Consider the following 20,297-nt stretch of genomic DNA (forward strand, 5'->3'; position numbering starts at 1 on the left):
GGTTTTCGATGCGCATCGATACTTTGCTTGAAGTACCTTTGCGCCCTACAACTACTACAAATACACTTTACGCTACGAAAAGCATAATCTTGATATATATTTTGTCCTTTATCTAAATAGTACATAAAGAAAAAATCGTTTAGAATTTCGTGAACGCACTTTAGGACAAAATACAAATCAGATACACTACCTTACCTTAGCTAAGTACAACTCTAATTAACTACAACTTAAACTAAAGTTTGGTCGAAAACAGGAATGTGTAAACATGTGACTAGAATTTACTAAAACATAACATCGACCTAAATAAATATTACAATATCTCAACAGTTTTACATGAAGTCCCTTAAAGGTAAATACATTTCTGATTGTACGGTACAATTCATTTTGAACTTGTAACACAGTGAGATCTTATGAATAACGTTACTAAACACTCCTACACACCACACATTGTGATTACACTTAAATAAAATATGTGTACTAAAGTTAATTTAACAACACAAAACTACAGCTAAACGGTATTCGTGATCTTTATAAATATTCGGTGAGAATCACTTATTTTACATCTCTCATATCCGTGTAATATATAAAATGAAGTTTACGATTATTTGTTTTCTTTCAAAAATTATAAAAATGAGCAAAACAAAATTTTTGTCAACATTAAAAATCAAATTCTTTCGCAACTTTTGGAATATAAATGTTTATGGTTAACGGTAAATGTATTGAAGCTTAAAATAATATTGTTTTTGGGATTCGCGGAGATCAAATAAACAGGAATCACCTGATCAGAATTAAGCTAAAGTAAAGCTATTAACAAATACACAATCAATAAATAGAGTTAACCTAACTTAAGACGATATTTTACATAAATAATTTGAGATCATTGTACAATTTTACTACAGCCGTTTGGGAGGAAACGTAGCAAAAAAAATATTTCTTCAATTTTTTTCTCTGCGCGAACCAGGTGTGCTGACAAAAAACATGGACGCTGACAATGTGAGCGGGGATCCATTTGTTTACCAATGAGATCAATTCACTCGACGTGAGTCTAAAGTCAGTATGAAAACAACAATAAGATAACCTACAATAAGCTTTGTAGAATTTGTAATACAAGGAATGTATGGAATTTGAGAAATAACTATTTCTTATTTTGACACAATCTTCAATATTTCCGTACTTTAACATATTTTTTTTCTTCCTCCTAATTTGTCAATATCCTTTTTATCGTTGATAAATAATAACAAAACTCAAATGATCTTTCGATCGACGAAGAATTACAATGAAAATATCAATCGATATACAAATCACAAAACGAATCAACGATGTAAAAAATTGAATAAGGCATTGGAATTCTCTTGTGTCGAAAGGCAAAGATTCACTTTAGTTCAATGCACCAGCGGAGAGTTATTGTGTGAAGAAAGGTATGCTCACAAGCATAAATTGATGTATTTGAGCGAGTTGGTAATGAACTACAGAGTGCTAATAACCACAAAAACCAGCAATAGCAGACCAAATCAGAAGTGCACATCTTGTACATCTGTAGGTGTGTCGGGTAATTGTGTTTGTTCCGGCGTTGTTACTTTGATGGGCTGGAGATGTCTCGTCCTGGGTTCCTGAGGCTGGGTCTCTCGTGCAAGGACTCGCTCCACGTGCCTAGCGACCAGTTCAGCGGCGGCGGCAGGCGCGCGCGTCATCGCACACAGTTCGTTCACTGACATACGCACGCGCAGCCCCCGCGCCGCAGCTGTTATGCAGGCGGCAGCGATCAGAGATGGTGGCACCAAAAGAAACTCCGTTTCTGTTGACAAAGATAATAAATAACTTCAATAACTCAATAGCTACTTCTCATAAGATTGAACAGGGCATTAATTTGGACTTGTCAAAGCTCACATGGTCTGACTATGAGCTTTCAAGACTTGAATAGTTCTTTGATTGGCTTGTCAATAATACTTACAATTAAATAACGAACCTTGATAATTATAAGTGAATGGATTTTCAAATTTTAAAACCGTCTCAAAATATATTCCGGTTCATCTTTGCAACACATATTTGTATGTAAAAAATCGACAGTCATTATGTATATAGAGAGATATTCTATTTAAAACTCGATACGGAATGTATTGAAAAGCAGATGAAATAAAAACCTAAATATAAACAAGTGAAGAATGTCAAAAGATTAAAATAATGATTGCATTATAACAAGTCGAATGCACTCCGTCTCACGAGGCAAGCGCATCGCGGGCGCAGGTAAGTCGCATCTGTTGCCAGATATAATTATAACGGACAGGTGGGCGAAGCACCTTGCATCCCGATGGCTCCCAGCGGCTCTCAGCGGCCTTGCAACTATATCGCGACCGGACAAACCTTTCTCATATATTACATTGTTTACTACCAACACATGACGCGCTTTACAAAAAGGACGCGACAAAACAAAAACCAATCTGACAAGATTTTATATCCATACTGGATGATACGAGTAATGAAACTGTATTTATAAAATGCGATATTATCAACTAGGCAATGAAATTTGACTATTATTGTATGACAAAAACAAATGAAATACAATGTGGTCAGAAAGGACCATAGATAATTTTGAGCAATTGTATTTTTGACAGAGAAAGGAATAAGACTGCACAAAATTTGTATAGCGTAAGGATTTATAGACCCAAAATCGGAAAGTAAACGCTGGGAATGAACTGTGTGTAAACGTCGCGTAGCATTTTGCACAATGCGAGTGGTTCATTGTTATAAGAATAAGGAAGGAGCCGGCAGCTGCCAGGTTTGTGCCGCTCCGCGCCGCTGTCCCCGTCTGCATCTTTGTACGTACCTACCTCCGGACAATAGCGTCGGAATAATGGTAATTTACATCTTAAGTCTTTCTGCCAAATCGCAGCTGCTCAGATTTCGCGACTCGCCGCGCCGATGTTATGATTTTATATTTGCGGCCTTTTAATCTGATCGATAAATAGCTAAAGAAATTGCATTAGTTTCATTGAACTCACTCACATTGTAACCATAGTAGGGGAACGTAAAGCTTTTGTTTATGAAATTGACAAGATATAAATGAACATTCCCTTTGTAAATATTTTTTGCCTATGAATGTCAAAAGATTTTTTTTCTAAGCGATTCTTAATTTAAAGCAGAACTTTTACACCTTATTTGCCTAATGAGGATCATTTTCAGAATGCATCATGAAATAATTACAGCTGTATCTCATTTTAAAAATCAATTACGTTTACTGCAAATCGTAAACAAGACAGAACAATACATAGACAATTAAAGACTCAGGGCAATGGCCAATGGTCAGTGCAGTACACTTAGGTAACGGTGGGCGTAGTGAAGCGAATCGTCTTGGTGTTGGGTGCCAGGGCCAAGACGGCAGATGTGGCGGCACCTGGCCACGCGAGCGCGACCCTTACGCGCCGGAGGGTCACTGCCCACCTACGCCCTTCCTTATGCACGTCCTTACGTATTCCCTTACCTTCTTCACGCTACGAATAGATTATGAAAAAACAACTTGCTACACGCGAACGCTTCATTCTTTTTAATCAGAAAAACATGCTTAGTTAACGAGCTAAGTTCAACCAAAGTCGTTACAGGATAATCGTTAAATGAAAGCGTTATATTATTCATACGGTTAACAACATTTAACTTCATTACAAGGTGCATTTTATATTACTACTGTTTTAATGTGACAGGAAAGTAATTAAACTAGCTTCCGCAGATATGAAATTTATAAAGAGTGAAAAGAATTCCTACCGCATGAACTATGTCTAGATGAATTATGATGCAAAGAGTGTTTCAAAAGCTATTTTTTAATTAATTTTATCCAAATACAAGAAACGTTCCGGCAGACTTCATTTTTGTGCTTTGAAACTTCAAAATTATTATTTCAATAAAAAAAATTAAACGAATAAATATTCCGATTTTCAGTGAATGGCTCATTAAAAATCACATAACATGACGGAACAGGCGATATCGGGCGTAATCTGTAGCTGAGCGGGCATCGGAGCGACGCGGGCGGTTGACGACAGGTTGGCCGACAGTTGAGGCCGACATCTGTCGCCGACACGCGCGCACCCACTACCTTAGACAACACCCCCGCTTCTTACACATCCAATTGTCGTAACAAACTCTCCTTGGCCGACAGTTAACGCCAACATCTGCCACAGACCACCAACAACCCGACTACTATACACAACACCCCCATTTCTAATTGCCGTAACAAACTTAGCTAACACAACTTTCAAACAGACGACAGGAACCGTTAAGTTCCGTTTAACAAACCTGCCTCACACCCCAAACGTATTCAAAATAGATAGCCAAAGTGCAAGGGTTGCAAATAGCAAATGATTTTCTCTGCTAATGTGAAACCGGTCGTATGTAATTCAATACGACACATCCCTCGACAAGACTTTTATGTCTTCATTGAGATTGAAGCACTTCGAAGCACTGTGGATATTTAGAACAAAAAACAATAATACTGCAGTTGGAAATTTTCAAGAAAGTTTATCAACTTATGCGATTAATGTATACGCTATTATTAAAAGATTTACTGTATGCACTTTAACATTGTATCGATAAATGCAAGCTCTATTGAACTTATGCCCCTTACCAAAATTATATAGGTTCACCCTCCGTTACTTTAGGTTATGTAAAGCACTAAGTGAAATCTTGTCAAAACCCTTGGATGTATGTCTACTTTCGAAATGTGCAGTTGTTCAAAAGCGTTGTCAATGTGGAGCTAAATATCGAGTTAGATAGCTTAGGGTCCGTGGCCAGGTGCGCGCTGAGACGGTCTCCGTGGGGCGCAGCCGCGGGGCCGCCGGGGACAAAGGCCGCGGGACGTCTTCGCGTATTGTCGCCGATCAGCTGTCGCGATTCCTCTACATAACTCGTAGGCCACGACCGTGACACTGTTACACAAATGTAAATTTCTATACTCGTATTTTTATATGACAAACTCACATTCCGAACATTTATTTCTTACAGCTTTACAAGTTCGATAGTGTTCAACACTTTTTTTTTAGATTTTGGTACCTTGACAAAACTGAGGATCGAGGTCTGAAAAGGGTCAATACAGTCCGCGATCTTTAAATAAAAATGGAACTGAAAAGTGAATATACAATAATTTCATTATAAAAGCAATAATATGACTCAATACTTTGTAAGAGTGCAAGAAAATTGCAGTGTTACTTTGCAAATTCTAAAATATATAATCCAACTATGTATTAAAAAACAAAACAAAATAAAAATAACAAAGGTCAATGAAATCGAAACCCATTCTTTCCAACTACTTAAAGACCAACTTGGTACTCGAATTTCTATAAAATTATATGGCAAAATAGCCGTAAATTAAACCCGAGTGTTAAGATCAAAGGGTTGAAGGGTCAAGGAGTGTTATTAACCTGTTAACACCTCCGGTAATTCACGATCGGTTACTGACAATTATGTCACTTCCGGAGTCCTGACGACGTGGGTATGACGGTCATAAATCAAACATTTCCTTACAATGTTCGCCGCTATTGATCGGTTAGATTGTTAATAGATAATAAATACTTTAAGATGATTTTGTAAACAGAAACTTGTTTCATAACGGAAATTTGAATAAAATTATGTACATTTTTGGTTCACAGCTATTCTACGTATATTAAACATTCACTTTTAAAACTTGAATGAAATTTTTGAAATTGAAAAGGCATTAATATAAAAAGACAAGGAGTTTTAGTAGAAGTCAGTGCTTGCTTGTACCAAATAAAAAGCTTGATAGGTACTATTTACCACCTTTTTGTTCCTTAAACAAATTAAAACCTCCGCTAATTTTTGATTTTAAATACTTTCCAGGTGCGAGTCATAAAATCTTACATACATAACACATTGAAAAAATTACAAAAAAAATAATTGCAACATGCAATTTGACAATATGAGTGGCAACTGGTCAGGGGTCAGAGGGATAGGGGCGGGCAGTGAGGGTTGGCACAAGGTGTGCGATATCAGTGCTACGGCATGTGCGTTCCGATACACGCACCAGCCCTCTAGTTTTGTGTCCTGCCATGCGCGCACGCACTCAAATCCATTACAAATATAGAGACATACCTCCCTGCATTGTAATGCACGATTAAAAATGCTCCCTCTCGCCGTAAAGTTATTTAATCGAGGCGTAACAATCATTCAAGTTTTCAAATTTTTTATGCTAAACTTTTTAAATAGCTTATGGTACTGCATAGAAACGGTCTACAACGAGCATGCTTAGTCTAATCCTCATAGTATTGACTTGTTTTGTAATTATGTACTTAGATTTGGTGTCAAAGTAAACTAATTGTAAAAAATATTTACCATGACATACATTTTAAACTACATTTAAATTAAATAAACACCAAGTAATTATTATTGATTAATGTTAATGAACGCAAAGGCAAGACAAAAAAATATGTGGCATTCAACCCGCATACTGACTCAAACTAACACGATTTATGTTTTGCTTAATAATGTCGACATTTCGTGTTGGATGAAAGACCGACAAGACGATAAAGTGTATTTTAGACATAGAATTAATGACTTACTTCGCCCTTAAATGACTTCGGCAACTTTTGTACGTGATAACTAAAATCGGCCTTGAAAAGGTTTCTATAACAAGGCTTTCGAAACCAGTTTGATGTATATAATAAAACACCTTACCACACAAATAGCAAATTAACTCAGTTTTTTAGAAGGATGAGAAAAAAAAATTCTCATTATGCCAGTGTTTCATGCAGTTCTCACTACACAAAAAGAACATACCTAGTGTAAAACGTGTTTAACATGATATTGTTGGTTAATTAATAACGATTTGAAGCTGTATCAATACAATGAAGTCCACATACAAGTTCTTCACAATTGGCAGATATTTTATTTTTATATTTGACGTTTATGTTTTGGTACTCACCAGTATAGCAGACCGAGGTGAGGGTAAGTGCGTGAGTCCGGACCAGGGCGTTGTCTCTGCCCCACGACAGCCTCGCTAGGAATGGGTCCACGAAGTCGAAGGCTGTCGCGATAGACAGCTGCCAGTTCAATCTCTGCAGCAGCATCACCTCCCATTGCTGCAACAAATGTTAACGTTTAATATACTCTAGTAAGAGTATGTCAAGAGAAGTTCCTAGTTGACTTCATAACTCGACTTTAGATTTTAGCTCTTTCTTTGTGGATTAGACCAGTATCGGGCAATTAAGTAATGACTGGTGAATGTATTAAATTTGTTACTTATATGCAAATACTAGTTTTTAGGTACATAACTATTTAGAAATAAACAATACTATTTTCTCACATTCCGTAGTTGAGAAGTTAAGACGACAGTTACATTGCATACATGAAACCGGCATTTATTTGGAATTTATGAACGGAGAAGCTATTAACAGACTTCCTCTTAAACTTGATAAACCAAATTACTGCATAGTCAATGAATAATAATTCATCGCAACACATACACTTTATGCTAATCGTCAGATATTCGGCAGCCAAGCGAATGTGTTTGGTTTTTTGTAATCTAACACACCAAAATATCTTTATCTCTAACTGGACTCCACACACAAACATTTGAATATTGTCTCTCCTTTCATATCTTGAAGACATTTAAGATTCATTAATTCTACAATTGAAATTTTTAGTCGTAGCCAATTTCGCAAATATGTAACAATTTTGCAATTACATAATTTGGTTAACGATGTGTGTCTTAAGAAGGACAAAGCCCTCCTCAGTGTTTACTGACACTCGGCAATTGAATCGTAACCGTCATACACGACGAACCAGGCGGAAACCGCAAAAAATAGCAAAGTACCAAGATTGAAAAGGAAAGGGCAAGCCGAAGAAACAGGTTCTGTATTTATGTATGCAGATAGTAAGATGCAAGGGTGGGCGATTACCGTTTGAATACGGTTAAGACTTTTGTTGCAAATCTATTTTGCTCTTCGTAAACACAATAACGCTATTAGATAATTGAACTCAAAAACTTAATAATAAATTTAGTGAATTGTTCATATTATATTAAAAACAATCACAATATATCTTGTCATTTAAATAACGAGGCACTTAAAGTAATTAAATGTTAATATTTTTAAATCAATGTTATTTACACATGAACCCTGTGGAAGTTCATTAAACCCATAGATAATACGAGCTCAGATAAGACATCCAATGATCCATCGGAACAAAAATAAACATCCCTTTTTATACAATCTCTTATCGCCTATGAATACTCAAATTACTAATAAATTACGAAAAGCCGATGATAAAATTTAAAAACAATTCATAAAGAAACGGTGTATTATCATAATTGTTAAATTTAAATGATTCGTGTGAAAGAAAACAGTTGGTTTAAACTTCACGCGCGATGGACTACGAAAAAGTTAAAGCGGGCAAAGGTGAAGTATGGGAAACGAATAGTTCCGTGGCATATGATATCATTGTGTATGCGCGTCGTATGCTTATCGGTGTCATCAGACGAATTAATTGCAAGGAAGGATGTCCCTACGCCATAAGGTGCAAGTAGACCCACATTCAATTCAAAACCAGTTGCTTTCCCACGGTCTACGCAATAATTACACGTGGTAATACGTAAAAAATATCTTAAGTTCTACTATGAGCTATCAATGTATATTATTACAGAATCATACATGTTTACTTATTTAAAAAAGTAGAAGTTAATTAAAGTAAAGATAGCAACAGAAAAAATGACAAGAGTTATTGGATTCCAAGATTGATTTTTAGCCTTTTGTGATCTTACGCATTTGATTTTGTCATCAATCTATATTATAAATTGGTTGAAACCTTTACAAGGAAGTGACAAACAAGCGGGTTAATTAAATGCATAATTATTTGGGCTATGTATCCAGTATACAGTACATAAGGGACATGTGACAAAGTATAACAACAATGGCGTGTGAAGCGGCGTGGAAGTCAAACACTCACGCGCATTAGTGGGCAATTGATGGAATCACACCTGTCTACCTGACCGCCGCGCCGCTGGCAAAGCCTCCACTGCGGTCACACAATATCACAATTACGGTGATATCAATTATTGTAATAAACTTTTGTGGGAAAAGATAATAACACTTGAAGTTATATAATTAATCTATTTATACCTTCTTCGATGAAACGCATAACGTAAGGTTTTTGATCAAGCTAGCGTGGACAAATTTAAGTAAAATCAAGCGTAAAGACTTCGTTTATAATTGGGGCATTGGCTAATAGGGCTAAATGCATTAATTACGTGAACATTTCTTGATATGAGGAAGCTTCTTATCACACGTATCAGAACATCTACCCACATTTCCGTTGGAAGCGGGCGGCCTATTGAATAGTCGTCACAGACTGCAGCTACTTGTAAGAAGGGCGACAAATTGTTGGTGGGCCTTAGATCGTGACACTCGCGGAAGAAGGTAATTACCGGAAACACAGGCGACTTTAAGGAAGCGGCCAATATAATGCCACCTTCGTCGAGGGGCGAAGCAATGACATTTGACTCTGCCAATCGAGTTCGTTCACAGGAGAATCAGAACACTGTATAGGCTTGCGGTCGCCGCAGGATGTAAGGTGAAGGGGGCTCTAAGACTTCGATTTATAAATATGCGGTATTTGTTCCCTAACAATGAAACTTTGACAGAGAATTCATAAGCAGCTTCGCTCACACACTAAAATTTCCACAATCTTAAACATATTACAGTAAAAACCGTTTATGGCGACATCGTTTAGAACAACATACCGGTTAAATTGACCAAAATCAAAGGTCCTGGCTGAATGTTATATACATATCTTTCCTATTAATACCTGTCACCGGTTGTTACAACTATCGGTTTTTACGACTCAATATGAGTAGTCCCTTCGATGTCGTTATAACAGATTTTGACTGTATACTCAAAATTACTAACATGATAATTCACGAAATTACATATTGGAGAGACTGTGCAGGAAATGGATGTTTCCCCCTTTCATCCTCTTTTAAATCATAGTGTACCTCTATCGTTTTATAGATTGTGTAATACAACTTTAAAATTTACCAGATAATTCCGTTTTAACGTAATGTAATATATACCCGGACCTTTTTTACATATTAACAATACATGTAGTAATAAACAATTCTTACCCTGACTTCATTAGGATAAACGGAGTTGTCCGTGTAAGCACAGAGCAGATCAACGGAAAGCGGGTGACACTGCCTGAACTTGGAAGCCAGGAGCAACGCGGTGACAGCGAGCAGTTGCAGCTGCTGCCGCGAGATGGCGCGATGCGACAGGAACCGGTCCATGTAGCTCACCGCTAGTGGAAACACCTGCTCTTCGCATTGTTGTTCCTCGCACACCTATAGTAAACAAATATACTATAACAAGTTATGTACATATAATTGTAAATAAACTTTACCATGTGCGTAATAAATTGACTTTCATTTACGGTAAACGGCACGGTAAATCTTAAGTACGGGTTTTTTAATTTAGGAAAAAAGTGTCTGGTCTTTAAGAAAGGCTGGTCTTATGAGTGTCCATGGATGACAGAGATATTTTTTACGATTATTAATTACGGGATTGTATATAATGAAAGCTAGTAAAAAAGAAAACACTATTTTATACTATTTTAGTTTGAGAGGTTCTACAGTTATTAAGGAATGGCTACTTGGAAAGCACTTTGTGTTAATATACCTAACTGATTTTTAATATTAGCGGTTATTGTAAGCCGTAAATCAATACTATTTCATACTTTAAGTCAAATTGTTAAAGTGCTTTTTCTTATTAATATTAGAGGTAGGTTGAGCTATCATAACTAAAAAAATAAGTTTAAGATGAATCGTCTGTTTACATCTGCAATAACATCTGACAGAGAATGTACGGAATGAGGGTACTTTTAAATACTATACTGTAAACAATGTCGCTCTTTCTCTTAATATGATTCTAATAAATATTTCCCATATAAATTAACGGCACTTTGTCGGTTTAAATGTAAATTTCCAATATAAGGCGATAACAAAGCTTAAAAGCCCCACAATTGTAGGTCATTGACACCACATTAATCAGCTGTTGATGCAATACGGTGTACGACGTCTTCACACGATATACTTACAACTACGAAAGTAAGTCGTGTGAAGAATATATGTAGCTCATTATTACTAAGTAACTAAAAAACATATGAAACTTTTATAAATAAAAAATAATTTAGTTAATGTTTACCTCTAACATCCATGTTGTGACAACTTTTCTCATGAACGGCTGTATATCAATCTGTACGGTTTGGAAGTAATCTGTGTGCAAGGCATGTGCTCGCTCCAGTGTAAGGAGGTTCAGCATGAGCCGAGGGTCGCGGTCCAAGGCCCGGTCGGGGCCGGCGACGCACATGTCTACGGCTCTTCCGCTGCCCCCGCTGCGATTGCCAGAATTAGGCAGATTCTCGCCACAAGACAAATCCATTTTGGTTCACAATATACACTCAATCCATACACGTGCAGTTCCAATAAAGTTTAAATAATTGTTTCAAAAATAAAACTCGCGCAATATTTTTTACGTAAGTTCTTCGTAATGCCGTAAAGCACGTCGCCGCGCTAACAGCGGCTCACGAGCAACTACGGAGTGAAGCTATGCGCCTGCGTCGGAACTCAGCTACGCTCCACAAATGTTATCGTAACCCCTCCCTTGTCCCTTATGAATAGGCATACCATGATAGTGACAAACATCGGACTAACCTTCATGAAAGCTCCCTTTCTTTGATTACATTTCTTATGTAAAGTCTTTTTTACTCTTCTATTACTACCTAATATTATTCGGTGGATTTAGTAATGCCGTAGGTAATTTCTACAGAGGTTAACCAATGGATGGAAAGTATTAATTTTAATTTCGAGAATCTCCTATTTTTTAAATCAAATTTATGCAGAAGACACGAGAATTCTTCAAATTCATAATTTAAATAGTACAAGCAATATTTTCTTGAAATTTCACAAAAATAAAATAATCGCGCAGGACAGATCGTAACACATGGTTATCCTACTAAGGGTTGCTTTTTGTTCTAAAGTAATTTTTTGTAATCATGTAATTTAGAATTTTGACGAAAATAGGATTATGCACAAAATGGTTTGAACGTTATTGAATTTGATTTATAATAATAAAGTAACTATTTAAGATTGTTAAGACATTTAGATTGAATGCAGGAAATTACGAATTATTTTTTTAACGATGTTTGTTATTCCTAATTGCTAATCCACTATTTATTTTGTTAAATTCAGAATAAATGCCTATTGATTGGTAGTAATCAATACGCCAAAACACCTATACGTGATCTCTGGACAATTCTGAAATATACCATTTGTCAACAGCGGTAGTCACTGTAGTTAGGTTTGATCGCCTAAATTACTTTACAAGATCACCGAGTATCGTTAGGAAGTTCATATACCTAAAATATTTTACGAGAACGTAACTCAGTTTGCAATTATTTTACCTTTCTTATATTCATCAATGTCTTTATTATTTCTTATACTCAAGCTTTAATTTCAAACTACTTTCGTCCGTCGAATCTTCAAATACCTAATGTATTGTCGAGGGTCAATTAGAGACCCGCATGATTTTTTCCTTCTTTCCTATTAATTTATTTATTTATTTATTTATTTATTTATTTCTAGGAAGACCAACAGCCATTTTAACAAAGTAGGTAAGACAGTAATTAATACAAACATAGCCAATAATAGGTCCTCACAAATAGAAACAATTTAAACAATTCTTTTGCGCGAACAGAAATATAAAAATACAAACAAAAAGTCAAAAGAAAAGCACAAGAAACTACAAAGATTACTAAAAAGAGAAACTTGATCTAGTTTAATTATTATAGTTTACAGTTTGTTCTTAATGAAAAAGTTTCGATAGAATACCTGTTTTACAGAGTTAGTTGTGGAATTAAAAATATCTAAACTAGAACTTTTAGAGTAACTGTTAATAAGAAAGCCAGCGCGCCACATAAATGAATTTTGACGATAGTTAGAAGATGCCATAGGGAGATGGATAGGAGTGTGGTGACGTGCTGATTTCTTTGGTACAATAAATGATACATTGGTGAGAAGAGAGGGACAGTCAATACTACCATTTATAATGTTTACCATGAAGGTTATGTCTGCTACTTCGCGTCGAACAACAAGAGGGAGAATATGAAATTTACTACATAAATTTAGATAATCTTGTGAACGATAATTATAATTTAACCGGAAGCATAAATATTTAATAAACTTTTTTTGAATATTTTCAATTCGGGAGATGTATATGTTATATCGCGGGTTCCATACTTAATTGCCTAAAAATTATTTTTATTTTTCGTATAATTTATATAAGCTGGTTTCATCCAATTTTAAATATTTTTCTTCATCTAAACAATTGAACCAAAAAATCTACACTTACTAAACTTTTTTCTTAACGTAATCGTTTTACACTCCGATAGCTTTACAAATGAAACACCGGTTCCAATTTTACGATTATATTTTTTACAGCCTTAACATAACAATTGTACGAATAAAATAATAACACATTAAAATTGTAATTCCAACAATGGGAGGTGTTTTATTCGGAGGGCGATGGAACGTAGCGAGAGGGCTGAGGGCAGCTGCGCACGCGCCGGCGCCGGGTGCACGGAGGCCGGTTGACATTGCATTGTAAATCCCAACACACCTGATCTACGAAACTAGTCATTATTACAACTCCATTCTCTTTACAGATTTCCATTGTAAATGTACGCGTGCTCAAAGCGTGTTCTTATTAAAATTCAAATTGCCCGACTTTGTTAACAACACCTGGCGTAGTACTATTGTATTCTGTGCTGACCAAATCTTAAAATGCATCATTGATTTCAAATTCGACGATCTTCTGAATTTCATCTACCATTTAACAAGGCTCAGTACAATAATTTCGTAAATATCGTAAGATTCGTCTTGATTTACTAACATTTTTTATCATTTATAAATGCATTTCTGTAGAATGGAATAACCTTAACGATAACCTTCCAGTCTGTGAGATAAACCATACCAAGGAATCCAGTTATGCCATAAGCCACCCCTGAAGGAATAAACGAAATTAACTGTTGCGAAAGCTTTCTACCAATAGCCATATCTGATATTTGTTAATAAATATTTCTCACGAGGTGTAAAGGATATCCGTTGTATTCAAAATATATAATATAATGGAAAATGAGCTAAAATAAAAAGCTGTTTGGATAAATGTTATTTTACAGACTTTAATTTGATAAAATACTTCCAAAACTAAAATCACTTATCGCCACCAAAACATTTAAATAATTTTGACATTTAAAAATAATTGTGTCGATGGCTAAAATACCAAAAAGGTTGAACACATTCTCACAGTTTTTAATCTTGTTAAGAACCTAGAATGGCATGCAATTGTTAAATTAGTGCTACCACAAGCTAACCACTAATTACAATGTTTCTAATTTGTCAACCCATCCCATTCCCATCTCTCATTATTTTTTAAGTGAACCGGAACTAAACATAATTTAATTATGGCCGTTACATAGCTGTTTGGTTCCCATATTTTAATAATAGTGCGACATCCTTGCTATTTTGCCTGAGCATTGGTATTTATTCACTAATGAGTTTCGGTAGGGATCAATCGACGAATGCCAATAAAGGAGAGAAAAAGATATCAGCATGATCGAGAGTGGGAGTAGCATCAAATATACAACAAATATAAAGGAAAAAGCTTTTTTTTACTATAAAGTATTCTGTGGATTATAGTAACGACGAGTAGTAATATTCGTCATAGTAACGACGTCCGTCGTAATTCACTGAATAAACTCAAAAATATTTTTTTTAAAGGTAGTCCATTAATTTATACAAAAATTCGACAGATGACAGCCCATGCCCCATGCCCCCTCTGAAAGCTAGCGCCACCTACTTAGAACTTTCAGTTTTTACTCCATTGATAACAATTTGAACTTTCAATCAAAAAGTTGTGAACCAATTTTAACGGTAGAGATATCCAAATGGAAATCTGTTTTATAGTTTTGGCCTACCTCTGGATTATATAGGATAGAGTAGTATAGGATATTCGTTTAGGGATATCCTGCACAGCTAAACTTTTAAATCTCATTAATACTTGTGTTTTGAAATCATATACATATAAATCTGAGTCGTATCTGTTTGACATAACTCATCTTTGAACATCTGAGCGTATCAGGCTAAAGGACACCGATATCCAATGCCATAATAAAATAAAAAATAAAAATTGACATGACAGTGACACTGACATTTTGTACACAACTGACATTTGTGTGCATAATTTATTTATAGTTAGTTAATAATGGCAGAAAAAGACCCGCTTATAAGTGAACGCTCTGGAACTGTTAGAGAAGTTGGAAACCATGCAATTTGGAGTCTTTCATCTTGCAAACCGGGTTAGTGTTTCGAATTTATTTAACTATCCGTACAATGTAAAGGAAATAAACATTAGATTTTTTTTGCAGGTTTTGGAATCGATCAATTGAGAGATGATTGCATGGATACCTATTGGCAATCAGATGGACAATTGCCGCATCTCGTAAACATCCAGTTTCAAAGAAAAACTATGGTGTCCCACATTTATATCTATACAGATTACAAGTTGGATGAGAGCTATACTCCCAGTAGAATATCCATTCGGGCTGGAACTCACTTTAATGATCTTCAAGAAATAGAAGTTATAGAACTGATTGAACCAAGTGGTAAGTTCACAAAGTGGTAAACTATTAAAAGCCATAAACTTAACTAATATTTATTTTAACATTTTAAGATTGCGATAAATTGTTTCCTAATACAACTTAAAGCATTTTACCACAATTTTCTTTATACTTAATTTTGTTGCAGGTTGGGAAATGATACCAATAAAAGATATTCATGACAGACCTATAAGAACTTACATGATTCAAATTGCGGTCCTAAGCAACCACCAAAATGGACGGGACACTCATATGAGGCAGATCAAAATTCATTCTCCGTGTGAACCAACATCATTTGATCTTAATAAATTGCAGAATTTTTCTACAGTAAAATTCCAACAGTATGCTACTATTCGGTGAATGAAAATAAGATATATTTCAAAATCAATATTGTATTAAATATTTTATTAGAATAATCATTAATTTTCAACAACAAAATACATGTACAAAAATAGATTGTCATCCCTTTCATTCTCTTTGAATAGACAGAGATACCAATATATTTTTGTATGTGCAATGGGAATTCAGACATTATTCCGATTCTTCACTCTCTTCACTTGCTTCTTGAAGCCATTCAAAGAACTTTACTAATGATGTTTGGTTGACAAGTGGACTTTCATTATCTTTCAAGTCATCATACCACTCAACCAATGAATCTTCATCAACAACATCTGTCTCATACAGAAGATGTAAAATTTGACCTGCTTTACCCTCGAGCCAGTCACACTTTATGCAACTTTCCTGTAAAAACAAATTATTCAATAAACCTTATATTGCTATTATAATTAATTTTAAAATAAAATAACATTGGATAACCCAAGTTTTGGACCATGCATAAATCGACGCTGGAAAGCATAAACGCTGTAACCCTTGAAATCGCGAATATGTTTTTCACATGTTAATAATTTCAACCATTATCAAACGATAATGATTTTATTATAGGTTAGCACAAACTACACAACATTGCTAAATACCGCATGCTTGTAGGCGTATCAGCTCACGAGTTATGATTTTTTGGCTCTCCTGTAAAGTTCATACTTTCGGGGTTACAGCGTTTACGCTTTCCAGCATCGATATGATTTTTTTAAATATGTGGCATTTTTCCATTATGATTGTCAGAGATGTAAGGTTAGTAAAAGAATCAATTCCATTTCAAATAATCAATAACCATCTTTGAATGCAGAATGGAGAAGTTAATTTGTCATACTCACCTCCACTGCTCTTAAGCAATCCATAATTGATGATTTAGTCTTGATGTAATTGGACAAAATTGGCCGGAAGAATTTTAATATATCCTTAACAGTAACCAGAACACTTTTACTGTCAACAAGTATAGGCATGCTAAGCATAGCTCTTATGACAAAGAAATTAACTTCATGTAATTGTATGTTGTATGCATATCTAGATGAATTTATTTCTAAAATTAAGTAATCACATTTCAATTTCTCTTCATAACCTCTCGCTAGACTATCAATAACTTCTTGTAAGAAAACTGAAAAATAAATGATATAGCAATTAAAATGTAGCTAATAATTTGTGTGTTGTTATTTTATGTTAAAAATACCATTTGAATAAAAAAAGTACTTACTATTTGTGTCTTCTGGAACTGGTGACTCAGGTAAGGAAGACTGAGCACTGCTATCTGATGAATAACAAGATTCACTATCACTCCACACTTTATCGAATCCTACAAACTCATCATCTCCACTGCCGTCAGACTCATTCTCCCACTCAGTGCCACTTTCCGAAGTTGATTTCACCAAATTTTTCTCTGTAAACAAATTATTGTCATGTTATTTCTTTTACATGAATATAAAAATATTAGCATTTTAATTCTTGTGGATAGATAACTTACCATTCTTATCTTCTTCGGAACACTCAATAATAGCACCTTTTAACTTACTTCCTGCATTTATGTTTACATTTTCAGCTATAATGGTGCCATTTTCAATAAGTGAATCTGCATTTATCATGCAATTGTTGTCAATAAATGAATTAATAATTTTACAATTATCTTTGATGGTAACATTGTCCATTATTTGGCTTCCTACCAAGATAACATTGTTTCCAATTTTACAATTATTACCAATCATAGTTTTTGTTATTGTAGTATTATCACAAATTTCAGTATCAGCACCTATTAGTACATCTTCATCTAGTGTACAAGATCTAAAATAATAAAAACATTAAATACATTATTCAAAAAATGGATACATTTTATTCACTGGATAATAAATTATTACCTGCTTAACTTTGATGTTATTTTACGAAAGTTATGATTTTCCATAAGAATATAGTTGTTTTGAAAGAATGATCCAGTCTCAATTGATAATGGATACACCCAGTTGTGTAATATGTCCCATCTGGAATGAAATTAAGTCATCAAACCAAAAGCCTAGACAAAGGTCATGGTCATCCATTTAGTCCAGTCCTGACACACCTCTTTCACTGCTTCTACATTCAGACATCTATGCATACAATCTCATAGGTTTCAGGTGTTCTTAATATTGCCTTTGAATCATAGTAAATAACTGTTACATTAATATGTATTAAATTATCAAAAGAACTTACGAAACAATTTGATAAGTTTTCCAATTAGTAATAGCAGCAGCATATTGATTTTCTTTCAGAATCTTATAATATAAAGTACTTGCTAAAATTTCCTCGTTTATCAATACACCATTAACAAAATCATCTCTAGTTTGGAAATCAAAATTGTCAGCAAATAAAGGAAGTACTGAGGGTGAACATAATGCAATGTTGGCATCTACCAAATTATGATGCAATTTTGCTTCTGAATGACTCAAGATACAGTCCTGAAAAATGTGCAATTGAATTTAAGTAAATTAGAAATAAAGAAAAACATAGTTACTTGAAGAAAAACACTTGTATGTGGTTAGCAGGAACATTATAGAAAAAAATAAAATTATTCAACTTACAGCTGAATTATAAAAAAAATAGAAGATGACAAAGTCACAAGAAGTTTGAATTAATTAAATTAAAATACACTCACAAGTGGTAATTGCAAAGTATTACTATTAGATCTTGTTTTCTCATGAATAAGGACTTTATTTGTGTTCCCATCAGCTGCCAAAAATAATGGTTTGTTATTTTTAATTAATGGATGTTCCCAGGAAACTCTTTTATATATTAAAGTCATTGCAGCCTCTTTATCTTTTTTACAGATCAATCTAAAAAAGTAAACAAGTTATTTTGGTTACATTAAATGAATCCAGTGACCTTAGGTGATCATTGCCACCTTGTGTGTTAAACAAATTTACTAATTCAACTTACTTGTGTTCTTCAAGCAAAGATGCAAAGTTAACATTTGTAATACTGTTAACTCCCAATAGTACAAAATATCCTCTGACAAGACCCGCTGCATCAATTTCTCTCATTACATCACCCATAGTTTGACAAGTTTCAGACATAATAACTTGGACATCCATTGTCAAGCTCCATGGTGCTTTCTTCTCTTTTGACATCCTATATCATAAAAATAATTTAAGTTAATGAGAATTTATGAAAATTACAAACAAATATCATAAAATGTATGAATATTAGGTTACTTTATATGCTCCTTAATTGTAGGTCCGTCTTGACAGCAAAACAAAATTGTTTCACCTACTCCTCCAAGCCCTAATGATTCCAGAACATAATCAATAAGCGGTACTCCAGCTACAGAAAGTAATGCCTGAAAATTACATGGATGATTCAGATGTTTTTCCTTTAATGTATTTAAAAACATTCATCAAAGCTTACCACAGGCTTAGTTTTATTGATAGGTGAGAAATTGTTATTGAAAAGATCCATTATAACAACAGCTTGAACTACGTTTTCTTGACTAGGCTCCATGTTTAACAGAGTTATATTGCTCCAAGTATTACCAATGCAAAAACGTGCTATCTGCACTTCTCAGCTAGTTTACGATTGTTGAAAATTGCAAAAATATTTCCTTTGAAGAGGTTATTTATTTAATTGATGGCTCTTTTAATTTGACTGACAATAACAACTTAGCAACTGAACTGACATTTGAATTTGTGTCCAAAAATTGAAATGTCTAATATAGTTCTTTATGCTGTTTCTCATTGAGATGGGATGGAAATGACATCAGAAAAATTGATATCGAAAGCTGCAGCAATTACAGAAGGATGTATATTTTGGCAGAGGAAAGCAGAGTACATACATGAAATTATTGTTTTAATACTTTTATATTGAGTCGTATATGTTTTTTTTTATAGGAGAAGGGGGCAAACGAGCCACGGACCAAAAGTTATTTCGTTGATTTCTTTTATATTCTTTTATTTTCGTGTGATGAGATTCGAGTTATTACTTTTTTATATTTATAGGTGGCAAACGAACAAGCAACCACCTGAATTCGCCGAAATGGCGAAGTGACCGCTACCCATCGACATCCACAATTGCAGATGCGTTGCCTACCTTTAATCGATGAAGGAGGAGAAGCACAGAAAGAAAATATTTCCCTTTCCTATGCGTTTCCTCCTCCATCAACCTTTTAGACTTTTTCCTGTGTGAGCAACTTTACTATTTCTGTTTACAACGTGCAAAGCATAATAATTAAAGTCAAAACAAAA

At 34.6% G+C, this 20,297-nt stretch overlaps 3 protein-coding genes across 3 annotated transcripts; 1 reads left to right on the plus strand and 2 right to left on the minus strand.

Moving 5' to 3' along the window:
* Positions 1-1,292: 1,292 nt before the first annotated feature.
* LOC106708805 (G1/S-specific cyclin-D2) lies at positions 1,293-11,572 on the minus strand. Its single transcript, XM_014500360.2, has 4 exons — positions 11,193-11,572; positions 10,118-10,333; positions 6,923-7,079; positions 1,293-1,795 (listed from the first exon to the last, which is right to left on the minus strand). Exons 1-4 carry the CDS (start codon positions 11,427-11,429, stop codon positions 1,512-1,514), a joined length of 894 nt encoding a protein of 297 aa, XP_014355846.1. The 5' UTR covers positions 11,430-11,572; the 3' UTR covers positions 1,293-1,511.
* A 3,707-nt stretch (positions 11,573-15,279) lies between these two features.
* LOC106708907 (anaphase-promoting complex subunit 10) lies at positions 15,280-16,077 on the plus strand. Its single transcript, XM_014500508.2, has 3 exons — positions 15,280-15,402; positions 15,472-15,708; positions 15,851-16,077. The coding sequence occupies exons 1-3, from the start codon at positions 15,309-15,311 to the stop codon at positions 16,060-16,062; spliced, it is 543 nt and encodes a 180-aa protein (XP_014355994.1). The 5' UTR covers positions 15,280-15,308; the 3' UTR covers positions 16,063-16,077.
* Positions 16,078-16,152: 75 nt separating this feature from the next.
* LOC106708908 (translation initiation factor eIF-2B subunit epsilon) lies at positions 16,153-19,732 on the minus strand. The gene is made up of 10 exons (XM_014500509.2): positions 19,465-19,732; positions 19,272-19,396; positions 18,997-19,188; positions 18,716-18,893; positions 18,274-18,518; positions 17,946-18,065; positions 17,558-17,871; positions 17,291-17,473; positions 16,914-17,194; positions 16,153-16,443 (listed from the first exon to the last, which is right to left on the minus strand). Exons 1-10 carry the CDS (start codon positions 19,555-19,557, stop codon positions 16,234-16,236), a joined length of 1,941 nt encoding a protein of 646 aa, XP_014355995.2. The 5' UTR covers positions 19,558-19,732; the 3' UTR covers positions 16,153-16,233.
* Positions 19,733-20,297: the final 565 nt, after the last annotated feature.

Source organism: Papilio machaon, chromosome 5, assembly GCF_912999745.1.
Source record: "Papilio machaon chromosome 5, ilPapMach1.1, whole genome shotgun sequence".
Classification (NCBI taxonomy): Eukaryota; Metazoa; Arthropoda; class Insecta; order Lepidoptera; family Papilionidae; genus Papilio; species Papilio machaon.